At 38.9% G+C, this 15,409-nt stretch overlaps 1 protein-coding gene across 1 annotated transcript in view; it reads left to right on the top strand.

Moving 5' to 3' along the window:
• The window catches only part of FREM1 (FRAS1 related extracellular matrix 1), a 46,122-nt gene that overhangs the window by 8,504 nt on the left and 22,209 nt on the right, over window positions 1-15,409 (top strand). The window contains exons 2-6 of the mRNA XM_042826818.1: window positions 6,475-6,977; window positions 11,109-11,203; window positions 11,767-12,068; window positions 12,568-12,764; window positions 13,402-13,725. Coding sequence (XP_042682752.1) covers window positions 6,747-6,977; window positions 11,109-11,203; window positions 11,767-12,068; window positions 12,568-12,764; window positions 13,402-13,725 — 1,149 coding nt within the window. The 5' untranslated portion in view covers window positions 6,475-6,746. The remainder of the gene's footprint in view (window positions 1-6,474; window positions 6,978-11,108; window positions 11,204-11,766; window positions 12,069-12,567; window positions 12,765-13,401; window positions 13,726-15,409) is intronic.

The following is a 15,409-nucleotide window of genomic DNA, read 5'->3' as shown; positions in this document are numbered from 1 at the left end:
TGTAGCATCAGAACAGTTCTCCAAATAGTTCTGCTTTATTGTGTTCAACATACATCTTCTATACCATTCACTTATGAGAAGGAAATTTTTCCTGTCCCTCTAATCAATTAATTGGCCTAGCTTCTCCCAAACAACAGTGATAAAGGATGAAATGTTTCTGAAGTGTGATAAGATTAACAATGCATACAAACAGAACCTCCTGTTTACCCTTAAACTCAAACAGATCCCATTTGCTCTCTGTCTTACACTCCAGACTCCCAAGGTTTCACAGTAATAGGGTCTATCAAGGAGTTTGATAAACTCTTTGCTGACTCACTCACAGTTACATCTTCCCTCATAACATTGACCCAAATCACCTTTCAAATTTCAGTGGGTTAAGTGTTTCTTTTTACCATCTACAACTAAGAGCTAGGAATACATTTTGAGTATTGGCGAGTGCATCTACAATTAACTGGTGGTCTTTTATATTAATTCTTTCATTCTTTCCCATGGAGATAATACATTAGAGAAGAATTGCTGATTGGTTCCCAGTGCTGGCAGGGAAGACTGCAGGGGTGTTTCAATACATGTAGATCACTTGTTCATCTGACACCCTACTTTTATTCTTTGTCCTGCATCTTCCCAGGGTACCATCCAGTACTATCCTGGCCTCATTCATTTCCTGAATATATTTCATCACTTTGCTTAACCATGGTTGAAAGGGTTAAGCCTCTGTTAAGATTAGAATTCAGTCCCATACACTCAGTATGCCCAATATGTGCACAGGACTTTGACCAGCCAGTGAATGTGATAGGGTCAGCATAAGCAATTACAAATATTAATCTGAAGAAGATGCCTGTCTAAAACAGTGACATTAATGATACCACAGGGATCCCAGAGAAAGGAGCAGGGTGAGAAGGGAATATGTGAGGAACAGCAACAGGATCAGCACTCATTAGTATCTGGAAAACAAAAGAGAGAACTTCCCAGTTCCAGAGGAACCAAGGTTAGAGAAAGCATAACTGGAAAAGAAAACATCAACAACAACAATCATTCCTGGTCCCAACTGAACCGAAGTTGGAAAGTGGGTGAAATCCAGGTGGTTAATTTTGTGCATTTTTTCCTTGATCATCTCGAGCCTTCCAGATGTATTTGTTAAGAGGCTCTTTGAGGGTTAAAGGGACAGGATCAGTGTGCAGCAAATCAATCAACATCAGTTGCCCCGGGGAGTGATCATCCCAGTAAGCAGCTCTTTGAGTAAGGGAGCACAGGGCACAGCGGTTGCCAGTGGTGAAAAGTCCCCAGTAACGCTCTGATTCCTTTTCAATCAACAGGATCTGTTCTCCCCGTTAGTGGCACTTTCCACACATACTCCGTCTCTGATTTCCTAGGGGTGCGATCAAAATCTTTCTTTAATTTGGCCACCTTGGTAACAGAATAGGTGACTTCCTCAACACTAACATCAGAATACCCACTTTCATTCTCTTCATATGCATGCCCAATTTCTATCAGAGGGCAGAGAAGGGTCACCAGGTTTTCTGATTTGTCTATTTGGGCTCTCACATTTTCCAGATTTTCTCCTGGATAAAAGTCACTACCTGGGGAACTAGCATTAATCTCCCTCTCATTTACCAACTGTTCTCTTAAGAGCTTGCTGAAGGAGGACTTTCAAATGTTCTTCTTTTTCTGACTGTCCCCTAAGATCTTCTACTTGGTCCTACAGATGTGTAGCCAACTCCTGCAAGGACTGAACAATATGGGTTTCTGCTGTGTGCTGTTTGTTGTGGATTTCTACGGCAGCAGTGAGAGCAGTTCTTAGCACTGCACAAATGATTGATTTTCCCTTTTCCTCCCTCATACGAGTTTGCTTGTGGAGCTATATGATCTGCGACTCCCTCTAAGTTGGGCCAATTATTCTGTGCCCACTCCAACTCCACAGGGGAGGGTTTGGCACCATGCTTTTCTAAGAGGTCGAGGAGTGGATTCCTGCCCTCATTCCCTCCCCAACCCCCCCCCCCTTTTTTTTTTTTTTTTTTGACAAATGTGGAACAATCTCTTTGGGGGGAAAACACGTATTATCAATAACTCAACGCTTTGCTCCTAGTATCCCCAAAGGGTACACACTTCTAAAAACCTCAAAAGTGGAGTGATCTCCTCGGGGGAAAACACGTAAAATCAACAAATCAACGTCTTGCTCCTCACACCCCTGAAGGGTCCACACGAACTCTCTTCTACAATAAGGCAGTTGCTACTACCACCTGGACACATCTGGGCTAACCTTGAGATACAGGGTTGAGTAGCTTAGGCAAGTACGCAATAAGGCATGCAGTTCTAACACAGGTGCTGTGAATAAGTCCTGGTCCTGTTTCAATACTTCCACTAATTCTTTTCCCTTCTTTGTCTATTATAATACATTGGGTTCTCCCTCTGATAGGTTTAGATAAAATCTCTTTGGTGGTTTTTTTTTTTTTTTTTTTTTTTTGTACATATGCTTCTACTCATAATTTACAGTATCCAATTAGACCTAGAAACTTGCACAACTCCCTCTTTGCCCTGGGCAGAGGAAGCTGCACATATTACCCTGAATTCTTTCAGAATTAATTCTCCATTTCCTTTCAGAAATTAAATGCCCAGAGTATTTGACTTTTTTTTCCAGTGCTGCAGTTTATTTTCAAACACCCCTAGCCCATGTTTCCCAAGAAATCCAGAAGCTTACTTGTAGTCTCTTTTACTTTGACAGACTCCTCTGTTCCGCAAATCAGCAAATCATCCACATACTGTAACAGCTTTACCCCCCTCTTCAACCTGAAACTTTTCCAAAACTTTCTCCAGCACCTAATTAGTTAAATATAAAATATAAAGTAATATAATATATAAAATAATATAATACATTATGATATTATATATATATATATATAAATAATATAATAAATAAAATATAATAAAAAGAAATAAAGTAGGTGATTCCCTGAATACTTGGGGTAAAACAATCCACCTATATTGCTACTTTTGTCCCAGTTCTGGGTCCTCTCATTCAAGGCCAAAAGATCTCAACTTTCTGAGTCTAAAATGCAGGTCTAGAAAGCATCTTTTAAGTCTGTTGCATTAAACTATTTATGTCTGTGAGAGATCTGACTCATTAAAGTATAGGGGTCAGGAACCAGAGGGTTTCATTTGAGAATTCTTTCATTAATTTTTCTTAGATCTTGTACCAGTCAATAGGTGCCATCTGCCTTCTGTAATGGCAAAATTGAAGTGTTATAGAGTGACATACGGAGTCCCAGAAGGCCATTCTTAACCAATGTTTGTACTACAGGCTTTAGACCCGTTATCCTTTCTAAAGGTATGGGATATTGTCGCTGTTTCACAGCTTCACTCCCTCCTTGGGCAGTTATTTTTTCTTTAAGGGAGTAATTGTGAGTCCACCTGTGGTTTTCTTCCCCTGCCCACACCTTTGGATTCATTTCTTTTTCACCAGCAGCTGTTAACAAGATCTTTGACACTTTTATACCTGTTCCACAAGTATTCAACTGCAATCTAATTTAACTACTAAATCTCTCCCCTGTGAATTGGTCCCTGCTTCTGGCACATATAACAATTACCCTGTGACTATTTTATCTTCCCATGTTCATTCAATAGTCTCATAAAGTGAACCAACATTCTTGATCCCTCTACCCCTGTTATTCTGAAGGTGTTTCCAGTTAAATTAAGTCCCAATTTTTATAAGCTAAAGATGACCAAGAATTGATCAAACTGTTCTGCTAATCCAATAAGATTTTTCACTCAAGATTTCATTTCCTTTTTAAAATTTCTCACCTCTCCACTAGTAAGTAGTAGGGAGTTTACATATCCTGTATCTTCTGATAACACTGGAACTTCACTAAGAGGATACATGGAGGTATTAGTGGGGTTAATTGAGTTAGATTTAGCAAAAGGAGAATTTATAATGTCCTTTTTGCATTGTTTCTATATTTTCTCAAGCTGGCAGAACTTTTTCTTTTCAATATCAGCACTAATCACAGAGCTCGGTTCAGGTGGGCTGTGAAGGGGTTGATCCGAGCCAATATCCTCCGCTCTGTCAGCTGTCTCCGGCCTCCCTCCTGTAGTTACAGGACTTGACTCAAGGCCAGGATGTAAGGGGGGGGGAAACACCATTTCGTAGAGGAATGTGAGTGAGTTTAATCCCAGGGAGAAGTACAGGGAGTAAACAGCTTAAAGGATCCCATCTGGAGTTTCTCTGTTCTTCCTTATCTACACAATTTTGTCTAGCCGTGATTAACTGCTGTACTCCCTAAATATAACAAGAAGCATATGCGGACTCCTCCTCCAAAGCAAAACAAAACAGTAAAATAATAGAGTACTTTTACTTATAAGTGCATGTTTGAAGCCTGACAAATGCACCCCTCCTCAGACCCGTATTTTGGCTAAAATACTGATTCCCTATAATCGGCTCTTTAGGCAATACAATAATACAATTCCTAATCATTTTCTGTTTATCCTTAACCCCGGTTTTTTAATTTCTCTTCCAATTTTTCAACATATTTCCTAAAGGACTTACAGCAGGCACTCCTCCAGGGGCCCTCTCTCTGTCCCCCACCTTGGAACTTATTCCCCATATCTCAGCAAATTGGTTGTGCTACTACAGGAGATGCTCTTCTGCAGCATTGCACACACCAATTCTCAGTTCTAGGAAATGATGTGGATCGTCAAGCAACCCTTTTGCAAGACACTTCCACACAACATAAGACCACACCTCGACCTCCAAGGCAGTACTTAATTGCACTTGATTGTTCTTACTTTGGTCTGTGCACAGAATTGCCAGGAATTATAAGGGCAATCACACATCACTGCAGTGCCCACTGTCTGTCCCTTTCCCCCAGCTGTTCACAGATCTTGCCTCTTAAAAACATCCTCAGGTCTGCAGCCGGTTCCATGCTGAACCACCGCTGCCAACTCACAGGACTGCAGAAACAAGAGCGAGGTGCACTGCCCTGTGCTGTAGACTCAGTGCAGGAGACATTGTTCCTGGATTTCAGCACCAAATTGTGAGAAACATGCTCAAGATCAAAAATTTCCAATCAGGCAAAGATATCTGTGAAGGGCATTTTATTCATTACTGCAATAATGGGCACACCCCCCTACTGGCAGGGGAGAAATGGCACAAATAGTCAGTGAAACTTATCGTATGCTACATACAGAAATACTGGAAATTTCCACTGCAAAAACACAATCTACCTCTTACACCTTCTGGCTAGAGTTGTGAATTTTTCTTCAGATTGATCTAGCTGCATAACTTTAGGGCAAAATGGAAATATTTTTAGATAAAAACCAAAAAAAGAAGAATAAAGGTTTGGGATCCAAATTACGTAGTCAACACACATCTAACTTTCAGCGTATGTTAGTTGCAAAGACTTCAGTCTTAAATCAGGGCTGAAACGAATGGATGTCTCTCGTGTTACTTTAAGAAGCTGATAATTTTGATCAAATTCCTAAGTGTTGTTCAGTGAAATGTAGGACTGGTCCGATAAGTACATGCCACTGCAGACCATTCAGAGGTCATTCTGCAGTAATCAGTAAAGAGAACACTTTTATGTGGACATTAATGGAGGAAATAACGAGAGATACATGCATTTTTTTCTTTTAAATCATTTTCAGGTATTTTCACTATTGATAGGGTCACGGTTATACAGTGTAATTAAGTAGTCAAAAATCTGTCAGAACTTGAAGGAATTCTTGGAATTTTTAAGGATTTAATCAGACTTAATTAAATCAATGTTGTTTCATATTCTTTGGGCCATAGATTCAGTTTAGAGAGCTGTAATAAAGATTCAGCAGTGCTCATTCAACAATAAAATATCTGCTTATTTTTTTTTTTTTTTTTTTTTTTAACTTATAAACATGAAAAATAAGATTAATCTCAGCTTCAGGTATCATATCATAGAATCATAGAATGCCATGTAGCAATTGTCACTGTAGAAGGAAAAATAGAGAGGTACAGTGAATGTGTTCTAAACTAAAGGTTAAATGCCTCCTCCCTCTCCATCTCCCACCATTAAATGGCAAAATGATAAGGTATTAAACAAAAGACCACACTGCCTCTATTTTACCTTCAGCTACATTGAATCCAAATGAATGCTCCCTTCTGTACTCCGAAATTACTCAGATACTCATACTCTTTTATTAAAATGCTATTTAGCTTAGCTGAAGTGGTCCAGCAGCAAAAATGTCCCATAGCAGAGGGTCTCACGCAGCAAATGATTCTATGTGCTTAGGTGCCTGAAATCCATACTGAGAGGTGATCTGTTGAGATAGAAAGACTTATCGGTACAAAGCTAATTTTCAGAGCACATGCATTCTTAATAATTGTCTTCAAAGGTAAAGTTCATTTGCTTGTTGAAATAAACAACAATTATAAAGCAACAATAAGGAAGTGTGTTTGTTTGTTTTCAACAGACGTTCAATACCTTATATCATTTCTCCTCTGTTTATTTTTAGGATTTACAGACATTAAAAGTGATCTGAGAGAACATTTGCCATTTTCTCAGGCTTGACCAATGAATTTTATAAAAACTTAAGGATATTTTGAAAGGCGTCTGTTCAAACTGCAGTTAAAAGGTGCATCCTAATAGAAAACGTGGTACGTTTTTACCTGTGACTGACGTTTTGGTCCTCCATTATACGGTGAGCGTTTGCTGGAGAGGGAAGAGAAGACTGCTTTTGTCAAGAACTTTTCCTCTAGCAGAAAAGAGCTGGCGTAGCCTCACAATATGAAGCCCTTTGAGAAAACCTGGTTGTTGCTATTGCTGTCTGTTCTCCTAAGAGTTGTCTGCTCCTCTTTTATAAGTGTCAACCTTGGCATTAAAGTGATGAAAGGACAGTCTGTTTTCCTGTCAGAAGATGACCTCAAGTTTTCCATCCCCAGAGAGAAGGATGTGTGCAAAGTCGAAGTTGTGAGAAACGAGCCAATAACGCAAAGGGTTGGGAAGCTAACCCCACAGGTATTTGGGCCCTGTTTTGCTGTTCTGAATATTGCTTTACATAATTCTTTTTGGGTACTGCTTAAAGCACACAAATCTGAATGTTCTGTGTGAATAAGATTAACTTTTTTTTTTCACTAAAAGTAGCCAGTTGACAGAGAATAGCACTCCTGAAATTAAAAAAAAAAAAAGCTGAGTTAAATACCACAAATGTATAAAAATGATTTTGGTCAGAGCTTTCTTTCACAAATGTAGAATCGGCATTTCAAAACTTTGGGTCAGGAGACATCTCTCACAGTCTCACAGTTGCCTGCTTTTCTACCACTGCAGTATCCACTGTCCCTTGGGTAATGCATAGCCAGCTAGAGCATTCTGCATTTCAGTCACACAGCCACTACCTTGGAAACAATTAGGAAAAAACCATCACATACAATAAGCACATTGTGTACGGTATTATTTACTCTGCTCTGCAACTGCCAAATTGCTAACACATGGCAAATTGATTTTAAAAAATTGTTTACTTTTAAAATTTTGAGCTTGTAGGAATGATGAAATGTATTTTATACGTCACTGTTCTGCTACTCATTTGCTTAAAAAATCTCCCCGTCGAAATCATTGGAAGAAGGAATTAGAAATAATTGACAAGAAAATGTAACGGTAGAAATACAAGATTAATGATTTTAAAATGAACCATAACCCAACAGCTTTTGTCTATGTTTGAAAAGTTTTGTTATGCATACACTTCCACAAATTGGCATATGTCAAATTTTTCACTTCCTCTCAGGCTTCTGGTGGTCTCTGCAAGGCCAATGCAGAAACACCAGTCTCAGGTTTTTCAAAGCTTCTGGCCTGCTTGTCGACTTTATTTCTTTTTTGCACCATTTTGCACCATGATTACTTCAGGCAAACCAGCCGAAGTAACGGCAAACTTTCTATCCCAAGGAAAGCAGCAGGCATTGAGCAGTGAGCGTGTTTTCTCCTCCAGAGCCTGGCCCCAGGAGGTACAGGGCCTCTGCTGAGAATCTTCCCCAGAGCTTCTGTAAGCTCAGGGTTCTTTATCTCCCTCCACTTCCCTGGTCCAGTCTGATCCACTAGAAGAAAAGGAGAAACTTACATGCCTCTTTGCCTAGAACACTTTTGTATGCAGGGCAGTTAACTGTGTGGTTGAATTTGCTTTCAATTTCTGCCTCAGCCACTAATGTGCAGTAGGACCTAGGTACTTTGAAAAAGCCACTTTTACTCTGTAACCTAGCATGCTTTAAGCACAGTCAGAATTTTCTAGAGGCCCCAGGAGATATGTACGCATCACAACTTACTTTCTGATATACCTACGGTCCTTGTCTTTCTCTGCTCTCAGACTAATCTCTTTCAAATGTCTGTTCTGTCATGGTCCCAGTCTGAGAATGCACAGCTGAGTCCAGTGCAATACACTTCCAAGTCAGCTTATCTACAGTCCTATTCCCCAGGTAGGAAAGAACAAAACAACTTTTAAAAGATGAGGGCTTCTCGTTTTTTATGACACATTTGGATGTGCTGCCTGAACCTTAACCATTCCTGAAAGAGTTTGCCAGAGTTTGGCCATCCTGTTGCCACTCATGCTCCTTCTATCAGGAAATAATGCATGCAGAAAGTATCCCTGATCAGATCTGTTTTACTGTCGTTAAACTGAGTAATGCACTAGGAATGTGTGACAATGTAATTATAATTTGTAATTTAAAAGCAGTTGAACTGGAAAAAAACAAAGCTTGGTGGTAATTAGGAGAAGATTCAGGTCTCCTTTGTTGTACCCACTGAGTTTATAGACAATTAGAGCTGGCTGTTTATACAAAAGGAAAATATTAGGAAATATAAAACAGATGTTTCTTTTTTGCAAAGCAGATTGAGTCCTATACACATATAAGATAATCAATCAGTGTTAACAGACTTTTGTGGAAAGGTCTTTCATTTTCTACCCCCTTGTTGACAATTAAGTGGTGAAAATAATGATGTCTTGTAAATAAAGAAATCAGTTATCTGATACAAGTAACCAGCTCCTCTGTTGCAGGCAGTCTCCTCTGATACGAACAGGAGTTGTATCATTGGAGGAATATCTGATTGCCATGTGCAAGTCAGGCCTTCAAGTCAGACAGTCTTACAGACCTCTACAACCTCTGAGGCTCTACACTGATTTACACCAGTGATGTTACTGAACTGCAGGAGGCTATAATACGAGCAGCTTTTCTCTATAACTTGTATTTTTGTTTAACTTGACCACTCGACACCTCTAACTTCTTATCTTTTTTCACGTAATGTCACTTAGGACTATCTAACCCATTACTTACCTCTCACTTTCATGCTTTTTTATCTTGCACAAAGAAAGAGAGGTAAAAGAAAAGACAAGAAAACACATATTGTTTCCCAAGTTCTGGAAATAATGAGTGTCTCTGTGATTTGGAAACAACCACAACATAGTCAGAACCTTCACCATATGTGAATCAGATTTTCATTAGCTGTTCTTGTCCTCTTTTTCTAAGCAATTCCAACAAATAAAAAAACCAACTGTGCCTTCTGTGGTGCAATATTACGGATTGGCCCGAGGTTATTTTAACCAATTGAAACAGAGTGGTAAATTCATGTATATGTATCTGATAATAAACTAATTAATTACTTACTGGAAAAAAATGACTTTGCACGATGTACTTTTTTGATAAACAATAAATCAGGCCGCACCTTTTGAAATCACATGAAATATAGAAAAATTATCACATATCTTGAGACTCTGAGAATAACTTTAGTGGAAATGAACACTTCCAGTAACAAGAAGAGATGATAAACCCTAATTTCTAAATTAACTATTAATGTGCAATTAACAGACATGCATCTTGGCTGTTTCATGGATTCATGAAGAATGTAAGGACTACTGGCCTTTGTTTCTATCTAGCTACTGCATAGAATTAGAACTTGCATGTTTCTATACTGAATAAATAATCATAAGGTTACTTCATTTTTACATTGAAATACAGAGCATCTAATAATTTCTCCATTTATCACAATTTCAGTTAACGTTTTAGAATCTCACCAGAATGCCCTTTCCATTTTACCATTCCCCAAAGTGGCTGGGAAGACGTAGCTAATGAAAGCAAGCCACATTTTTAAGAGAACCTTGGTAGTATGAAATTATCTCTGTTTTCTGCAAAGAGTTGCTGTTTGTCTGACAACTGCATCTGCTGTTAATTCTCATTAGCTATGGCCTCATCAGAAGTATTAGTGAATGCTAAACAGATTTTATTTTAGTCCATAGAAGAACTAATCACATGTGAATACTGCCATTAAAAACTGAATCAAAACCAAATTTAACTTCACCAGGAATCACATGAGAAATGTAGTGATTAACTTCTTTTTTCTTGCTGACAATAACACGCTCTTTTTGCAAATACAAAATATGAGCATCCTTTGCCTATGAACAAGCTGTACAGTGGCCAGGCAAGTTTTCAAAATATTATTCATACCAGGTGTGGCATAAGAATTAATCTCTTTTAAATTAGTTAGTGCACATTTGATGTGATCTTCTGGTTGCTTTTATGTCACAGGATTAGACCGGGTGTTGGTATGGTACAGAGAAACATCATCTGATCCAGCAAAGGGCTGCAAGTACAAAGTCAGTGTTCCAAAAACATCCGATGTAGCAAAGTTTTCAAAAGAAAAATTTCACAGACTCGAAGTATTCCAATTATAGTGGCCAATCCAATAATAGGATTTACTGTATAATCAAGCTACAGTCACAAGCAATTTTAAAAGCAATTTAACTCAATACAATTCTGCAGGAACTGCTGGCAGTTCAGACCAATTGAAAACAGTTCTTGTTCTGAAAACAGATGCATCCATACATCCACAGTCTGTGATAACAGAGAAGTGAGAGCTCAAACTGATTACTAAGTTAGAGGAGAGAGGAGGGAAGTGGTGGCAAGAAAGAATCGTCTTGGTATGCCTTTCTTATGGCAGAGTGCCAGCATCCCCAGTTACTGTGCTTGTTCTGGCTTTCTTTGAGAGACCAAAGAATGGGTGAATAAACAGAAGATTAAAGATTTCCCAGGCCAACAGCCAGAGAGAACTGAAGCTGTGAAGTTAGCTTCCTCAATAGCATTGTACTTGTCTATTCTTTCTCTTGCATAGGTTTTTGACTGTCACTTTCACCTTAATGAAGTCAAATATACCCACAACGGTTGTCCGATTTTAGACGCAGACACAGTCATGCTTAGGCTGTACAGGTAAGCAACACCGGGTCATCATACTTTGTTGTCACAATGCAGCACTCTCACGAAGAGCAAGCAGACCATTTTTCATGGGAAAAACAGGTTCTCTTGTACCTGAGGTAACTACATAGATTCAGCTGCAGCAGCAGCAAAGAACAACCAACCAACCATCTATTTACAGGTACATTATTTGCAGTGCATTTCAGATACGCAAAAATGTGAATGTGAGAATGTGTTTGTTATTACCAGGCTTGTTCATTACAGAAAACCAGTGATTTTTCTGATTGCTATTGAAAGAGGTAGCAGTACTTGAGAGCACAGCAATATTCTGTTTTTACTGCTAACAGGGACGTGTGTCCCTGAGTATACACAATAAATAACCTATTCCTTTTCAAAATCTGTTTACAAGTAGAAAGAGGTGAGCAGCTGTGTCTCATGGCCTCTGGAGATCTGGGGTTTGAGTGCACAAGAGAGAAAAGGCTTCAAGTAATTTTGTTAGAAAGTGAGGTGAACATCAAATTTACGAAGAGCATCAGAAAGAGGATGAAGTGCAATTATTTTTTTCTTATTACCCGTAGGTTTACAGAAAATGAAACATTTGTAGAAACATTCACCCTCCACATACAGTTACTTGAGCCAGACTGTAACATCATCAAAATGCGCTCCCGAGCTTTGGAGGTACCTGAATACTACGGTCTGTCCAGGGCAATTGACAAGAACATCCTCACTTTTGACTACAACAGGAAGATGAATTTGGAATGCACCATTTCCATAGCTTCTTCAGAAACCCACCTCCCTGCTCATGGCCAGCTCATGCTGGAGGACATGCAGCAGGAACAGCTTCGAGGGGATCAACCACAGAGCTTCCTCCTTGGCCCTAGTATGATGTTCTTTAGTTGTTTGTATTAGCAGGTTCAAAGAGTCCTGGCAGATTAAGTCTGCTGTTTGCTCCAGACATGCTGGGTAAGAGTGGGTCATGTGAAGTTTAATGAACAGCTTGAGCTGTCTTGCAAACTGAAAGGATCATGAAGTCTGTGTGGGGCAAAATTCAGTTCACTGATGGTCGGTAATTCCCAAACAGGAATCTGGTTTTTAGCTCCTAGATCTGTGGATCAATGTGATGACTCTGGCAATGCCAAAACCTTGTACAAACAGCACCGGGAACTGTTGGAGGTAGCACTCCCCCAAGAACCAAGGGAAGCTGGAGCAGAAAGATCTCAGTTAAGAACAAAAGCCTGTAGGAAAAGTTAGGATGGGAAAGGAGTCCTAACTGTCATCACACTGGCTTTTTGTCAGGCTTAGTTCAGCCCTAAGAAGAGGCTTCCCACACTGGTTTCTGCTCAGCTAACTGTTTCCTTATGGTTTCTGTTCTATTACAGAGCACAGCCCAGGCCAGCAGTGCAGAAACGGGAGCTGTGTGTTGGGACTGAGAGTTGTCCATAACACAAAAATGAGCTGTGAAGAGTTTCTGAGGAAGGGCATTCGGTATCAGCACCTTGACCCTCGCTCACCAGATATTGACTATATTCCAGTGAGGCTGGATCTCACAGATAGCAGAAGCAAAACTCTGCACAAGGTAGAATCTTATGCAACCTTACAATGTTCCATTGTCTTCCTGATTAAAAAAAAAAGAAAAAAAGAAAAAAAGAAATTTGTTGCTTCCTTTCATCTTTAAGATAGGTAATGGGTCTTTGTGGGTGTTTCATTGTTGTTGCTGCCAGCTGGAGAGATTAAATGCGTTATGACAGTATGCTACAGAGATGCAACTCTGGATGTTTACTGGTAGTCTTAAGTAGTTTAGACTGGGAGAAAAAATTAACCCTGGCATTATTCCACATCTTTATAGGGCATGAACTACACTGACTTCAACATACATAGTAGTTAATAATCTAAGAGCTGTGTGAACATATTCAGTTAATAATAATTAATGGCTCATGTACATGCTTCTGTCAAGTAAAATTATTCATGAAACTCGCATCAAATGAGGCATGTTGTTTCAGCCCAGAATTAAGAGCACTAATAAAAACGAGTGAACCTGGAAGACCTTTCCTGAGATCAAAATAATTTACTCTGGGCATTTTTTTTCAATAAGATGTTTAAGTTCTTCTATATCACTTTAACAAGTGTCCCAATTATGAATGTGAAGGTAATGAAAATCGAACTTAGTTTGCTTCACTTCATCCTTTTAGTTCTCCTTTTTCTCTTTGTTGTAGACTGAGTATGCGTGGCTCCCTGTTCAGATTAAAAGTGCTACGCCCAATCAAATACCCAAAGCTGTTCCAATGACGAAGTTCATCTTGGAAGTCGACCAATTTATTTTAACTCCCATTACAACCACAACTGTTGATGCTGAAGACAAGGAAACTCCAAAGTCCCTGCTGGTGTTCAACATTACAAAGCCACCTCTGCAAGGCTTCATTACTCACCTATCAGACCACACAAAGCCTGTTGGTTCCTTCACATGGAAAGATCTCAGTGAAACACTTATTGCTTATCAGCCTCCAAACAACAGCCACACAGAGAAGAGGAATTATGAGGTAACAGTGTGATTCCTAAACATTTTCTGTTTTTCTTCTCAAGATTTTATAAGCTGTAAATAAACACTTATTTTTTTTCCTTTTTTTTTTTTCCAGAAAAAATAAATATTGTTTCTCTAACTGTATGCAATGCAGGGTCTAAGACAGTATCTTTTACCACATTCAGCTATTACTGATATCAGCTTACCTGTCTAATGCAAACCAGGTCTTTGCTCACAACTAAAGTAATTTCTTTGAACTCAAAGACTTCTAACCTTTCCATGAGTGAATATCAAAACAGTATTTTTCAGATCTTCTTGTTCATCTTCTTGTTCATCTGCTGCTCTTCTTATAATTATTATTTCTATTATCCCTTTTTAATGAAGGGAATAGAAGCATCATTCTTCTTTTAGACACACTCTAGAGCATTTGGTAGGGCAAGCTATTCTTTTTCCACTTCTGTTTCATGCCTATGCGACAGTAGTGAACTCTGTGCTCTTTAGACACATACCTAAAGCCACAGAAGGCAGACAAAGGTCAAGACTGCCACTGGATCTCATAGCCTACTGCAGCAGTGGTGGTGTAAGAGTAGCATGAAGGGGTCCCTAGTAGTTCCTGCTAGGATGATTAAAACTATGTCACTAACTCTGAAAATTTGATAGAAACAGTGAGAGTAGGCTGGTGCAGATCTGTGGTAAGTAAGTAACTAGACACTGCCAAAGTGAGTAAGGCCAAGTTTGCAGAAACACATTTATATTTTATGAGGAAGAACAGAGCATCACTTCTACCTTTTCCACGTTTGTTGTAAGTGATGTTTGTCGCTCTGAGTCTGATCTGCCACAGCGTGCTGAAAGTGAATGTCTCCCACCTCAGGGACAGTGTTGCTTTACTTTTTAAGTAATCAAAACATTTTGTGGAATTCAATAGTGTGCCAGCAGAATATAAAATAAGAAAAATAAGTGGCAACCATAAAAAAGAGGGATGGGAGGAAGAGAAATCAGTTGAAGGAGAATATAAATACACTGAAATTAAATCAGATGAGATAATTAAGAAATAACCCAAACAAAACAAAACAGTTGATACTAAAGCAATGAAACTGTCTAAAGAAACATGAAATCAGAGGAGGATAATCTAGAGAAAGGGTAAACTGGAAAGCAAAGCAGATGCAATACAATTTGGCATCTCTTGCTGATAGAACTCGCCTTTTTTAACCTCAGCTGTCAGAGGAGCTGCCTTTTTGCTGTTTCCTTAATGTGAGGAACTGTCATCCTACCAAACTCTGCTCTCTGAGCACATCTTCACCACTCTGCTTTTGGAATTCACTGCAGATTTAAGAATTTCTAGGCCAATGAACAGTTTGACAGATATATTTAAATATATAGATATAAAATTTTAAAATCTGTTTCTCTGTGCCAGTCCATAATTTTCCTTCCAATTTTTTTTAGTCTGATAGATGTTAAAAAGCAGGAAAAGCCCTATTCCTTTATTATTGATATTAAAAAGTCTTATGTTAATTGCTGTGTTGATTGTGTCCCAATCTACAGTTAAAATTGATTGCTACACATTGCAAATTACCCTTCCCATCTTTTGCTGGGAAGAACATTGAAGTCAAGATCAAGTACAGAATCTCAAATACACTTCATAAGCTAAATCAAGTTTCTTTCTTTAACTTATTATCTGATGTTAAAATCTCCTAGGATTTCTC

This window comes from Centrocercus urophasianus, unplaced genomic scaffold (genome assembly GCF_019232065.1).
Source record: "Centrocercus urophasianus isolate 14NV4802_14NV808 unplaced genomic scaffold, USGS_Curo_1.0 seq_27, whole genome shotgun sequence".
Lineage (NCBI taxonomy): Eukaryota > Metazoa > Chordata > Aves > Galliformes > Phasianidae > Centrocercus > Centrocercus urophasianus.
The sequence above is the reverse complement of the archived record's forward strand: the minus strand, read 5'-3'. Positions and strand labels throughout refer to the sequence as shown.